The 14,219-nt window shown below is 43.5% G+C and overlaps 1 protein-coding gene across 1 annotated transcript in view; it reads right to left on the bottom strand.

Annotated features, from left to right (window-relative positions):
- Positions 1 to 4,269: 4,269 nt before the first annotated feature.
- Positions 4,270 to 14,219, bottom strand: part of LOC146189838 (fatty acid synthase-like) — a 66,570-nt gene continuing 56,620 nt past the window's right edge. The window contains exons 20-24 of the mRNA XM_084604599.1: positions 12,513 to 12,868; positions 10,111 to 10,464; positions 8,048 to 8,291; positions 5,777 to 6,013; positions 4,270 to 5,290 (exon numbers count right to left, since the gene is read on the bottom strand). Of these exons, the coding sequence (XP_084460725.1) occupies positions 5,067 to 5,290; positions 5,777 to 6,013; positions 8,048 to 8,291; positions 10,111 to 10,464; positions 12,513 to 12,868 (1,415 nt within the window). The 3' untranslated portion in view covers positions 4,270 to 5,066. The remainder of the gene's footprint in view (positions 5,291 to 5,776; positions 6,014 to 8,047; positions 8,292 to 10,110; positions 10,465 to 12,512; positions 12,869 to 14,219) is intronic.

Here is a 14,219-nt window from a genome sequence, read left to right as displayed (position 1 = left end):
CTCTCAGTTTGTCTCCGTTAACACTGTGAACTCTAACTCACTCTTAGTAAAGTCAGGCGTTAACACTGTGAACTCTAACTCACTCTTAGTAAAGTCAGGCGTCCCCCAGGGGTCTCTGCTTGGCACGCTACTCTTTCTTATACATATTGTCTTGCCATCAAGCGTAACATCTAGCATACGTATGTTCGCTGACGACAGCGTATTGTATCGTGCTATTCTCATCACCACTGACCAATTTTTTCTACAAAAAGACCTTAATGCTGTTCAGTACTGGTGTAACGAGTGACTAATATAACTTAACCCACGTAAGTGTAATCTTCTGTCGATTAATTGTCGCCGTAAACCTGTTGTTTTTCCTTACGTAATCTCTGAAGTTCCCGTACATCTAGTTCAATCATATAAGTATTTAGGCATAACAATTTGTAGCAATCTTTCTTGGAGTATGCCTGCTACTAACATAATATCGTCAGCAAACAGGACTTTAGGCTTCTTAAAGCGCCATCTTCATCATGCTCCCAAACACGTAAAGTTATTAGCCTACAAACCATTCATCAGGTCCAAACTAGAATTTGCATCGCCCATTTGGAATCCTCATCAAGCTTACCTCATTAGTACCCTCGAATCTATTCAAAACCACGCCGCTCGTTTTATTCATTCATCGTATTCTTATGACATCAGCGTTTCCTTCTTAAAAACAGCACCCGGAATATCCCCCTTATCGCTCCGTCGTTGCATTGCCAGCCCTTTTTTATTTCACAAACTTTTTCACGGCCCTATGCGCATCGCACCCTATATTTTTCCCTCCGTACGCACATCTCATCGCAAAAGCCATCAGCTACAAGTTGCCCGTCCACGTTCACGTACAGTCACGCTTTCAGATTCCTTTTTTTCCTCGAACAGCTGCAGACTGGAACGGCCTTGCAGGCAACATTGCTCTCATCACTTGCACAGCACAGTTCATTGAAAATATCAAAACTTTCCTGTTATTGTAATTATGTATTTTTACTCTCGCCACCCCTTATGTAAAACCCCTTTTAGGCGCCGTTAAGGTAATAAAATGAAATGACGCACTTGACACTCTTGCATCACACACAGTTTTTGTTTTTTACCTTACAAGTTCGCCTTCGTTCTCGCCAAAGTATTCGAATTTTGTTCCTTCGATTTACGAAAATCAGCTGCACTTCCTTAGGGAGCTTGAAAGTCATCGTCTTCGTCCAACCGTCTGCAAACCGCCGGACACAAATGAGTCTCCTGTAGTGTTCATGCTCGTTCACTTTCGCAGTGGAGCGCTCTGGACGTCGAATAGCTTTGGTTCCTGACCGACATGCGTATCCGATGTGTAGGAAATGAGCATGTGTCACCAGGTCGTTGATTCCGCAGAAATCACTGTGGAGGTAAATAGGTTGTGGGTCCTTTCACCACAGAATGACCACTCTTTGTGCATCGAAAACCTTTTCACCCCTGAGAGCACATCCGTTCTGAGATGAAAAACCGGCTACAGCGCTGAATCATCCATCGCCAGAAACATTCCGTGTATTTCATGCAGGCTACTGTTGTGCATTCAGGCCGGGACCATGCACTGTTCAGGGGGTGTGGATTAGTGCCTCTCTGCCGAGCTTGTTAGATAAAATCCTATAGCTGCACGCTTGTAGATGATGCGAGGAGAAAACGGCACCCATTGCACCATGCCGGCGCCGCGGTGGCCGCATTGTGCTCGGTAACTCAAGACGCCCATAAGGCGAATAAGCGCTGCTCGTAAGTCACAGGAGACGATTCCGCCTAGCTCTCCAGCATCAACAAACCCCAGGCTGCTTTACCTTTTGAGATGCCTCTCTCTCTCTGCCTCCGGGCTCTCCTTTCAATTTTTTTAACAATAAATTTAATTCTTGCATGAATCTGCACGCTGAGAGCGTCTCATTCTGTCACATCGAACAGAGCCCGCGCCACGGCCCGCGCCACGGCCCGCGCCATGGCCCGCGCTACACGCTCTTGCAATACGAAGGCAGTATATGCATGCGGTAAGAGTTGATTGGGAAAACTCTGAAACATTCCCCCATACTGCGTGAACATGATACTGCAATCACTGTCACTACTTTCCGCCCCTAAGGCAAAAAAATGGGAGAGCTTTCGCTTTCGACCTGCGTTGGTGCGGCTATTTCGCATGGTGAGCTTTCATGTCGTCTGCTACACAGCCGTCGAATGTGCTTCTCGCCGCTCCCACATGATGGCGCCACATTCTCGCGCAAAAGGCGGAACGATCGAGTGGCAGCGCATTTTTTCAAGAAACTGCGTCTTCTCACGCCTGGAATAGCACAAAACGTTCGTGATAAAAGCGATCATGCGCACGAGGAGGAAGGTCGTGCAGTTGAAAATGAAAATCTGCGCTCGAAAGCAATGTTCAAGTATAGACTACGTAGTCGTGTTGCGATGGTGGCAGGCAGCCGAGAAGAGAGCCGAGCAGTGTTTGCATAGAGCTTGGAACGCGCTTGGGATCGGCCACAAGCCACAGGGGGTACTATAGTCGCCGCTTATACTTAATAATAGCAGTTAGTGTTTCGATTTACAGTTTGCATGTAAAGCTGAGATCAGTCAGTCTTACAACATGTACTACATGATCCAAACATGGTAATGTTAAAATGTATTCATGTAGGTAGCAGTGAACACGCAGAAGCGTTGTGTAAAGCTGGGCGTATTAAGGTGCAGTAGCCTGTGTTTTGCACTGCTGTTTTCAAGTTGGCCAACCATAGTGAGAGTGACTGCAATTTCATAGTGCAGTCAACTGCATTGTGGCGTCACGGATCTGCTAGGTTGAGTGTTTTCTCCGCTTTAGGATTACGTCGGCGTCTTTTATTCTGTACGAAATAGACTAAAACACAAATTAAGAAGTGCCCAAGTATGCCCCATTATTAAGTACAAACAAAAATTATAAGCCAATCCAGGCCGTGCAATAATGCCTTAATTACAAGTTCCTAACAACTTCGCGCAGTTGTCTGACGCGGCTCGCCAGCTCAAAACTTTGAGCCCTTTTTTATGAAAACAGGAGCCTCCTGCACGCGTCGACTTTACCACCAGACTCATTTTCCAACGAAAGTCACCTAAAAGGCGTCGTGCTCAGAAGGATTTGCAGATATGAAAAGAGGTAATGTCCCCAATCGCTGTGTCTTGTGCTAGTTGGTGAAGTTTGGAGATATCGTGGGAGATATGGCCCTCGTGATAGGGTACGTACGTGCGTGAGCCACCTTCCAGAGCATCATTCAAGTCTACATTTCTTCTTTTGAGCATATCTGACTGGCATTTGTTAATTTTTATACCCTTTAATCAGCTTTCTTTGAAGCACCCTGAAGTGGCGCCCGTCCAAGGTGTGGGCAGAAAAGAGCCCGCACTGATCTTCCCCTACAAGAAGATGGGAGGCTTCGGCCTTGTAAGAAGTCTTGATTGATTTTATTGATTTCACTTTTTATTGTTTCTAATTGCTGCTTTTTCTTTATATACTTCTTATCTGAATGAGACAATTCTGAATGAGAAGATTGATAATAATCAGCGTGGCTGCATTGTTAATGACGGGTATCTGAAACACATAAAGGATTGCAAAACGAAAACGAAATGAGTTAATATAGCACAACCAAAGGCACTAAATCTAAATACTATTTTTCCTCAAATTCAATAAAACATTGTTTTCTGGAAAATAAAATCAAGATACGTGTGAACTATACTGAATATTCGTGAAAACGATCGCGTAAGTCATGCTTGGGCATGTAGTTTTGGGAATCGAAATAAAGCGGTAATTCATTTGGTTCATACCGTAATGATGTAATGACAACCACCCAGTAACTACGCGTTAGTACGGGCGTTACGTTTCGGCGGTGGGTGTGTTGGCGTACCTCTCTGATGTTCTTTCTTGGCATTTGAAATATTGTTAAGAACTCCCTTACTGTCCGAAGTGTAGGAGAGGCAAAGGGGGGAATTTAAAATTGCCCTTACTGCTTTGAGACGTGAAATATATCCCGAAAGTTTATCGCAGGAAAATAACAAACGGAATGGAAGGCTAGCAGCAATCAAATTAAAAATGACAGCCTGACGAAATAAAAGGCCAAATAGAGGGTAAAATAAAGCAAGAACTCTGAACTCACTGGCTGCAAGAGAACGTGCCTATAAATTGTGAAATTATTTCGCAACCGTTTTTGAAATGGGCAGCACATATTGCAGAATCGCACAAGAATAATACAGCCGCGATCAAGTCTTGAAATGAAAACAAACGAAAGGTTGGGTGAAGAGGAAAAGTAGTAGTGCTTTATTTGATTATCAATTTATTTTTGACATAAGCTTACACTCCTTATATTACGGATTTGCTTTGAAAGTGCACCGTAACTAACTTCCATCTGCTGTTGCGCGAATGATGCAGGCAATCATCCTTGATCGGCTTTTACCTTCACAATTTTCTGCTACGAAATATCTAAATGGCAATGCTAATTGTTAAAAGATAATTTTATATGGCACTTGAACTGAGAATAAAGATTTATACCTCAGCTCCTTGCACAAAATGATTCATGAGCCACTTCACTGCGTAGCACCTAATCGTTCTGGGCTGCTATCTGGTACAAGACGAGCCATTCTTGTCCTGTAAACAGCCTTTGCATGCTCTCCAAGTAAGGAAGTTTTTTTCGGTCGTTTTGTTCAGCATGTCGATTCGTTTATTGTTTTTTTACATTAAAAAATGGTGCCATGACACTTTCTAACTTTCTAATCTGTGTCGTTAAATCTCTGATTTTTGAACTTCAAACGACTAAACTTCTCACACCGTCAACGTAACCAGAATGCGTGCTAGAGGCTTAACGATTGGAACTTCATAAAGTGCATGTCGCTTTTGGCAACATCCTTCTAGTAACCGCAGGGAAGCAATACCTAAGAAAAACAAGTCTTGGTCCATTAAACGTTAATAAACCAGACCAGTGACATCTACTGTCGCCATCACCGCAAGGCTGCAGAAGCTGTAGAGTTATGAACAAGAATTAGAGCTGTTACTGCGCATTTTTAGCCTTATAGCTATTGCTATATGACACCCATTTTTAATCTTCTTTTCCTTTTTCGGATGCAGTTGCTGGTGGGGTGTTGCCGTCAGGATTTCCAAGCTCTCGAATTTGGGCGACGGTAAGCTGTCGGGTGTCTGATACAGACATGGAGATGTCATAGTCACGCTCTAAGGTCTGCTGCACCTCTACAGCCATCAGTGAGTCCATGCCGAGGTCACTTAAGGTCATGTTCGGGTTCAGGCTCGCAGGATCCTTTATGCCTGTAAGGAATCGAGAATGCAACTACTGCAGATTTCTTGACGTTCTCTCAAATTTTTTTCAAAACAATTTTGTCTGTCAAATTATTTATTAATAGTTTATCCGTAACTGCGAAAAACGAAAATGCCGCATGCGAAGATAGATCTCTTTCGAGTAGAAAAATATAGACCGAAAGGCTTCAAAACGCTCCAGAAAAAGTAACCACTTCAAGATAGAACATTTGCACAGCGTTGTTCAAGTTTTGTACTTCGAAAAAAAAATAAAGAATTTCCTGGTGCTAACTTAAACCAAAACTATTGAACTAGTTCACCCTCCAACGTGCATTCTTCACAATCAAGCAAATCTTGCTTGGATAAGCCGTCTGGTTAAAATAAAATATTGCGTTTGCAACAACAGGCCTTAGTTTCACCAATTCCCTGAAATCTTTTGCCTTAGACTAATGTGGGCGCACACAAAAGTGTCTTCACCTGAACGTTGTATAAGCTTACCAAATATGTGTGCTATGGTGTCCATAAGGCCTCTTTGCCCTATTTCTTCGTACTTGGTCGAAAGGTCAGCCTTTACGAAGCAGGACATGACAGGTTTATCCTGGCTCAAGAATTGGTCGAGCACATCCATGCACAAGCCAATTTTCTGCGGCGCGCAGCGCCCGAAGTCCACGTTATCACCCAGTGCCTTGTACACCACACCGACATCGGCAATGGGTCCCCACTGAATCGCCAGCCCTTGAAAGACAAAGCAGGCAGGAGATCGATGGACGGGTAAACGATTAGGGGCACTTAATCTGCGCTCCAAGGACATGACTCAATAACGGCTTGCGGTCCTCTCCAAGACAACAGTAGTAAATATAATAGAGCTGTAAGATAGCAATTTATTTGATATACCATAAAACATACGTATAAACCCGTGTTTCTTCCCACTACGCGGAAGCATCCCTTTGGCTACCCTATGAGGAAGAATGTCTAGCTCAATTTTCAAGAATCATAGGTTTGAATCCTGCCTTAATTCTATCATTTTTGTTTTAGGCGCATTCATTCTATAAAAGTGAAACATTTTATTCATGGCCAAAACATCTTTTGGCATACCTTTTCATGTCTCAAACAGTTTCTTTCACACGTGACGTCATATTTAACCTGAGAGCAACAGGATATTAGAAATTCCTACGTGAGTTAACGAGGTTGTGACGCCAAGATCCTGTCAACCATTCAGGTTTGTTCTCTGACCGGCAACTTAGGTTATCGCACAAAAAGGCGTTGATGCGATGCAATTTTGACGTTAAAAAGAAAACTCCTGAACAGTGTAAAATAACAGACATATTGTTTTCTTCGCTTCATAAGGGGCCGCGGTGCTTTTGAGTTATTTTAAGTTTTAAAAACGCACACGCACAGCATCGCTCCAGAGGCACCTGATAAGGTGAATATCTTGTGTGAAGAAAAGAACGTTTATCATAATTTTATGCTGCTTAAAGCGCCTTTACTGCATAAACAAAATATCACCGTTGCCACAACTTCCTTGCACCATCAATGCTCCTCATGATTGGTAATAATGGGACCAACCATGACCCTTTCTTCACACCACTGCAGTGTATTTCAGGACGTATTTTCTCATCTCATGAAATATCTTAGTTTCGAATCCTGAACAGCCCTGCATTATTGATTTACAGCGTCAATTACACTTAGCGGGAACACGGCTCTGCGTGGCAGCACACATGCGGAAAATCACTGCGCCCAAGCAAGCCACAAATTCACTCAAACTGGCGGACGATAAGAAGCATCACACCGAGGTCTTCGTATTCGTACGCCACTCTGCTCTGATTCATGACTAGGTTATCTGCAATGGCGCAAACCCCACGCGTGGCTACGCCGAGTCTTATTCCCGCTAAGGGGATATACAATGCACTGATCGGCGACAAAGGACTACCAACGAAACAGCGTGTAAGTAAAGCCGCTCATGGCAGTTAAGGATGAATATTGGACTACGTAATCTAAATTAGGATCACTGGAGAACGCGCTTTGTGGAATATGATTGGTTATCTTACAAATGCGAAATACTTTGGCATCCGTTGAGGTTAATACGTCATTGCTTGCAAGGACGAAATTTCAGCTACGAGGTATTTTAAGGCAGCAAAATATTGCCTTTCTTTATTAGGTATTTTTCAGCTTTAGGAAACTATGCGCTTACCTGTCTGCTTTCCTTTCAGTAAACGCATCTGTCCATCTATATTCCCACAATGCATACATTGTCCTGACCGGGAAAATGTACGCTTTCCCACGATTACCAAATGCTGCGGTCATTTTAGATAACGCTTCCATTACAGTGAACGCAATACGGAAAATATCCAGACACAAATCTATTGCGACCCGGGAAAGTTATATGCTGGATAAAGGAACAGGATCAAACAGCAGAGCTTATATTGCTTCATCACGGAGGACTACCTTACGTGCTTTTTCCAACATGTTAGCAGCCTTCCCTTCTACGTCTGTATAGAAACGTATTGAAGCGGGCAGAAATAATGTTGCACCATGCCATTTCCCACCCACACTTTTCAGCGAGCTAAGTAAAACAATTACATTTTTACTTCATAGTAGGAGTACAGTACAAATAATTATCTATATTATACGGCGAGTAACTTATTGTTTGCGCCTTAACCTTCAGCGCTTCACGTCAGGCGTCGTAAAGTAATTCACTGCTAAGTCAGCTGCTTAGGCTGAAATGGCAACAGCCACATTTTGACGGCACCTCTGAAAGGAACAGCTCACCTGGTAGACCATTCGCCACACGTTGTTCGCAGATCCGCTCAATGACAGAGTTAGCGTAGCCATAGTTCACTTGGCCGATGTTCCCACGTCCGCAAGCAATGGACGAAAAGGCCACGAAGTGGTCGAGCTCCGGACAGAGCTCGCGGGACAGCTGGTCCAAATGGTGTGTTCCGTTCACTTTTGGTTCACACACACGACGGAAGGACTCGGCCGTTTGGTTTTCAACTACGGCATCGCTCAGTACCTGCAGAAAAATTATAAATATGCTGTTCTGACTTAAATTGTATATTTCAGGCAATGAACAGTTTTTATGCAACAAGCGATTGCTCCCCTTTCTATTGGCGGTGTTTCTTCTTTAATGTTTACTGGTCAGCTTTAATTTTCTAATTTAAAATTCAACGGCTTTGTGGTTTATATCATACCATTTCTTATGACATCAATGTGCGTTTTATAAACATGTGAGATATCTTACGAAGCGCGGCTTGGCATCAGGTTAGTAATAAGTCCCTGGAAGCCGGGACCACTAGAAGCACTAATTACAACAAGTTCATAAACGTGGGAAGTATTGGAAGCGCAACCTACATCTAGGAGATAGAAACATTTGTTCTCCTAGGAACGAGAGCAAAGCATGAGCAGCGAGAGATCGCTACGCGCAGGTTTACTATGGCATAAATATAGACAATGCATTTAGGGCCAAGAAATATGCGTCCATATTACTAAATTCAAGAAAGCCAACGAATATGTTGGCACCATCGGTGTCTGTCGGGGTTATTAAAATCAATGCCTTCACGAAGGAGCCGCCAGCCTGTCTTCACGACGGGTGGGCAACACATATATAGTTGTCAAAGTCTACTTGGCCACAGTCGAAGAACACAGAGTAGATGTATCTTCAACATATATATATATACTTTCGGAGACACTCATGTCGGCTCAAATTTTCAGTCTGGATACAAGCTTGCGTCTCTCATTCACGAGTACCATTGTTGTGAAGAGAGAGTTAGAGGCCATAAAGCAGCACATTTAGCACGTTTGACGTGATGGATTCTAGGCGACTTTTATAGTGTTAAACGTGCCAGCAGATGAAAACTGCACCCTTCAAGAGAGTTAACTTCTCAGTTACATTTTTCTTACATAAGAACGAGACACCTAGAGAGGTACCCAGAAAACCCAAACTAACCTAACCTCAGCTGAAACCGACAGGAATCCTTGTATTTGAACAAAAGAATAACAAAACTTCGCGACGTATTTAGCACGACTCTTTATACAAGTCGTTCGTTAATGATTACACATTACAATGAATATTTCGAAAAAAACAATACTATGACGCAAGAAGAAAAGAGCAATCCAAAACCGCTAGCTGCATTTCTCATTCGCGAGAAGATTACCGTACAAAAATATGTACGTCCAATGGGAGAAGTCTCAGAGATTCTAAAATTACCCACACCAATTTTTTTCAGAAATCATGTCATAAAATTTGACGGAGGTTTTATTCACGTGTGAAGAATGAACGATCAGTTTGTAAGCTTTGTGCCTGGAGGAAAGCGCCAGCATATGGGCTCTTAATTTGTGAAAGTTTGATGAACAAAATTTCAGTGTGAAATAAAATCGCTTTTTACCTTAACATATTCATTCAAATCTTCCACCGCTGTGTGCGGCATGCTCGTAAAATTTCGCTTTCTTACATTTTTCAGCCTACAGGATCGAGTCCGCTTATTCCTTCATTTGGAAGCGGATGAAATTTGTGGGGTGACGATACCTTAATCACAGCTAGAAAATTAGAGAACAAAATTATTAAAGGCAGCAATAAAGAAAGCACAGCGCGCGAGGCAGGCATAACCACATGACAATAACTACGACGGTGAGCTAGTGGTCTGTAAGCGCGGCAAAAAACGAAGTGGCTCTACTGGCGTTGTCCTAGGCTAGAAACCCGCTCGAGTCCTTATCTTCTGCTCATGCCTTCTCGTGTCACAGTACTACAGAATCTCAGTAATATTCCCCCATAACCTAGTCCTTGGGCTCCCACGAACAAATTGGGGAAACGTAATACAAATATTTGCCCTTACCATGGCGAGGTTAAAAACTCCACCGACTGGTCCCATGGCCAAGGCTTCTTCTATGACCTGGCGAGCGCCTTCCAGTGTTGAGATGTTCGCTCTGGTCACAAGTACTTGCGCCCCACTGTGCTGCCACCGCCGAAGGCAGAGCTTCTGGTACCCATTCTTGACTCCCGAGCGGGAGCTAAGAAGGAGCTTTCGGCACCCACGAGCGATCATCCAGTCCACGAGCTCCAGGCCGACGCCGCCAAGGCCACCGGCCACCACGTAAGATTTGTGCTCGTAGAAGTAGGTGCGTGGCACAGCCTCCACGGTGAGGGGTGAAGCGGGGCACGTCATCAATGAGCTCTCTTCGGGGCGTAGCTGCAGTAAGGGCCGTTAACTTGAAATACATTGCTTAATACTGTATACTAAGTGAGGCATGAGGCAATATGAAACGTGATGCAGAGAAAGGAAGCTACTTTGAAAAGCAAATCATATCAGCTTTTTTTAGAACTGTTTTCTGAAGTGCCTCCAAAGCATTTCTTTGAAAAATATATCGCTGATACGACATGTAAACGTGCGAGCAATTATTGGGTGACGTCAAACATAATCGAACAATTAATTAATTCTATGCCAGACTGGGCCACTTTTTCCCGTGCTATAAAGCTTGTAATGACGTTCGCTCTTTCCTCGTAATGTGGCGCCCCCTAGGGTGTGGCTAAATTTTAACAGCTACTGGTGGAACACCAACGCATGGGATAAGCGCAATCAAGATTCAGTACAGCGAGGAGCCACCTACGCATGAAAGTGGCAAGGCATGTGATTTATAGCTGACGCCATCTGTCGCAACGCCATCAAGTAATAAAAAGTGCACATGATTCTCTTTGTAAAAAGAGAGATATGACTGAATTATTGTCACCATTGGAGTAGAGGTGGAGCTGTAGGGGGTGAGGCGCACGTGCTCACAGCGATTGTATATAAAAGGAGGATTGTAATATTGAGCACGAAGTCGTGGTTCCGCTTGAAACCTGTCGCGTTTAGGCTGCTACACATAACCGATTCATGGTAAAATTAGGGAGCTCATGAGTGTGCATGCATAACCTTGATCGATTTCTAATCCATGGTAGCATACGAGTATGCACGCTGTTAACTAAGCCGTGGATTCTGACGTGCATTTTTATATTTCTCCTCCTTAGATTTGTACTTTAAACGTGCACCTAAAAAAGGCAGCGAGTTTGGAGCAAACATTTCATGCCAGACCATGTTTATCTTGGCGTGTGGGTTGATTGAAACACGTTTATTGACAGCCCTGTCATGTACTTTTGCTGCTGGCATCTGTGCGGGCTGGCCCCACCACAGTCACCGCGGACGTGGAGGGTGCTGGTTTGATTGTCTGTGACATCTGCTGTAAAGCTTGGCTCTGGGGCCTAAATCAACAAACGCTCCAAGCTTTGACCAGAGCATAGCGACGGCCGCGTTGTCTAGAGACAGCGGAAGCACCCAGTCGATGTAGCTGGCGGGGCGGATGGCAGTGGTAATTATCCTTAAGAAAAAATTCGAATACAACACTGTTATATTCCGCAGCTTGCCGGCGGTAACATTACGGCTTTTCTTCAGAGTGCTTAGCGATTAATGTCTTGTTGTGAATAAAAGTTCTGAGCCTTGTCTAAATCAGTGGACGAGATTCATCCTAAATATTTGCTGCCGGGTGCAACCGATTATATTTTGTTCCACATTATTTGAAACTGCTTTGGCGGTTTAATAAGTATCGCGTTTTCTCCACATAAGAACGACCTTTTGCAGCTAGTTAGTTTTACGAAAAACAACGGCAGGAGAGAGCATAACGCGGCATCTTACAACGTCTAAACGTGATCCAAAATGTGTCCTACAAATAGTTATTATTTTTCAAAGAAATATGCGCTCTCCAGGCACCTGCGTGCATTTGGTCACGCAGTGAGAATAAGTACGAAGTTCACAAGCCATCATGGCGCATTGGAACTAAACATCATTCTCTATTTTACCAATAGGGTGAACCTATATTGCTGCATCTACGGTATCACGTATATAACCACCTCAAAGTTCAATTCTCGTAGTCTTTATGGTGATCTTTGTTAAAGTTGGAGGGGAGGAGCAATGCAGTTATTTCTATATATAACGTGTTCAGAACTTAACATTGTTATTTATTAAGAAACCAATTACCAAGTAATATTTGCACAAAATTCGATAATCAGAAACTCGAGCACGCCACTTTTTCCTACAGTTTGTTTTCCACGCAATGTCCAGTCTTAAGGTAGTAAAGGACGCCCCGCTGCTGCTGTAGCACAAGTTACAACTTAGGTACCATCGCAATGATGTTGCGTTTGAACTACTCTGAAAAGATTATTTCCATCTTTTCGAATACATTAAAAAGGAAGACGATTGCGGCTTACCTCAAGAACGACCTTCCCTATGTGCTGGCCTGACGCCATGAAACGGAAAGCCTCCTCAGCTTGGTCCCATCTGAATCTGTTAACAGCCAGTGGCCGTACTGCGCCGCTGACGATGCCTTCGCGCAGGATTTCTCCTACACGGCGCTTGTCTTTCTGAGTGAGCAAATTGTTATCAATCAATTCATCTAGATTGATGCCATGGAAGGAGATATTCTTCAGGAACACGGACATTCCTAAGGAGGTGTTCTTGGACAGGTCAACCTTGCCAATCTCAAGGAAGCGGCCATGCTTCGCAAGGCAGCGTACACTAGCCTGAAGCTTGTCCTCAGATAGAGAGTTTAGCACGAGATCTACACCTGCGTTAAGAAGTAATGAGAAAAAAAGGATACAAATATGAAATATGTCAAGAAAGAATGTCTCTAACACGAATAACGAGATAGCAAACAGAAACAAAAGGAACTACGTGTTCTTCTTTTCTGAATATGTAAATATAGTCAACAAATAGTACTCTGTGAGTACCATGCGCATATCTCAAGAAGTAAATTAGCAAAATACCAAAAGTTTGTGTCTTGATTTGATGTGATATTACATTTACCATGGCCATTTCATCCCCTGAATAAAAACAATCGAATGTACGGTGCTTGAAGTTCCCGCTCGAGGCCACGTGGTTGTGACGTCATTACCTTGTAAACATATCACGATTCCTTCAGACCGCCGTCTACTGTGACGCGGTGAATTTTCGTTGGAAGGAGCTGCGTACGCTATCGCGTAATTGATTTATGTGGGAACATGAGAACAATGTCTTGTACGCATAGGGCGTATATTTTTTTCGAAGAGGTGATTATGTTGGTTAGTAAGATGGCGTGATGCAGGCTGCGAATTCGAGTGAGCATTGGTTTAGGTCACTGGGGTTTCAAGTGCAACTGTTTAGTTATCCCTTCTGATTAAGTCTCCCTTTTCTAAAAATATAGAGCTTTCACCGCCTTCATTGGAGCATCTCACTTCATCTTCGAATGGCGTTGTCAATAATTCTCAGAATGACGCCAGGGGACTTGTTTCATCTAAATCCGTATGGTGTGTCCCAGTTCTGCCTTTTAAAGGCAATGTGACACCAACGCGCATTATACTGAAGAAGAAACTATAGGACGTTCTCATAAGGACAGTGCAACAGTGCTACTCATTACCTTGCCAAAAGGTTGAAAGCTAAACATTTCGACAGATTTGTCTGTCTGGTTGGTTTGATAACTAAGCGAAACTTGAAATTTCTCCAACCATCACTATTTTAGTGTAAAAAACCCGAGGTTTCAGAGCGGAGGGGGGGGGGGTTAAGCCGAGTAACGGGGCCAATGGTGGTGATCCATCTTATCCCCCCCCCCCCCGCCTCCTTCTTTACCATTTATTTCACATCCATCTAACCCCCTCCCCTTACCCCCCTTCCTCTCCCCCTCGACTATTCCTTTGCTTATAGCCGCACGAAGCCCCGCGTCATGCACCCTTAAAGGAGCCGAGCGGGCTTGTAAACGTCGTGTTTTATAAATAAAATATGATGTTGGAGAAATTTTACGTTTCACTTTATTACCAAAAAGTGCAATAAGACCAACACACGTGAAACACTACGTGCAACTTTAAAAATTGCAATTGTGGCCATTACAAACTCATTCGACGAGCATACTAGTAGAGAAATATGGGAGAGGCCTTCACTCTGCA

The sequence above is a fragment of the Amblyomma maculatum genome, chromosome 5, assembly GCF_055883805.1.
Source record: "Amblyomma maculatum isolate TAMU_Amacu chromosome 5, ASM5588380v1, whole genome shotgun sequence".
Classification (NCBI taxonomy): Eukaryota; Metazoa; Arthropoda; class Arachnida; order Ixodida; family Ixodidae; genus Amblyomma; species Amblyomma maculatum.
This window is presented reverse-complemented; position numbering and strand designations above follow the sequence as displayed.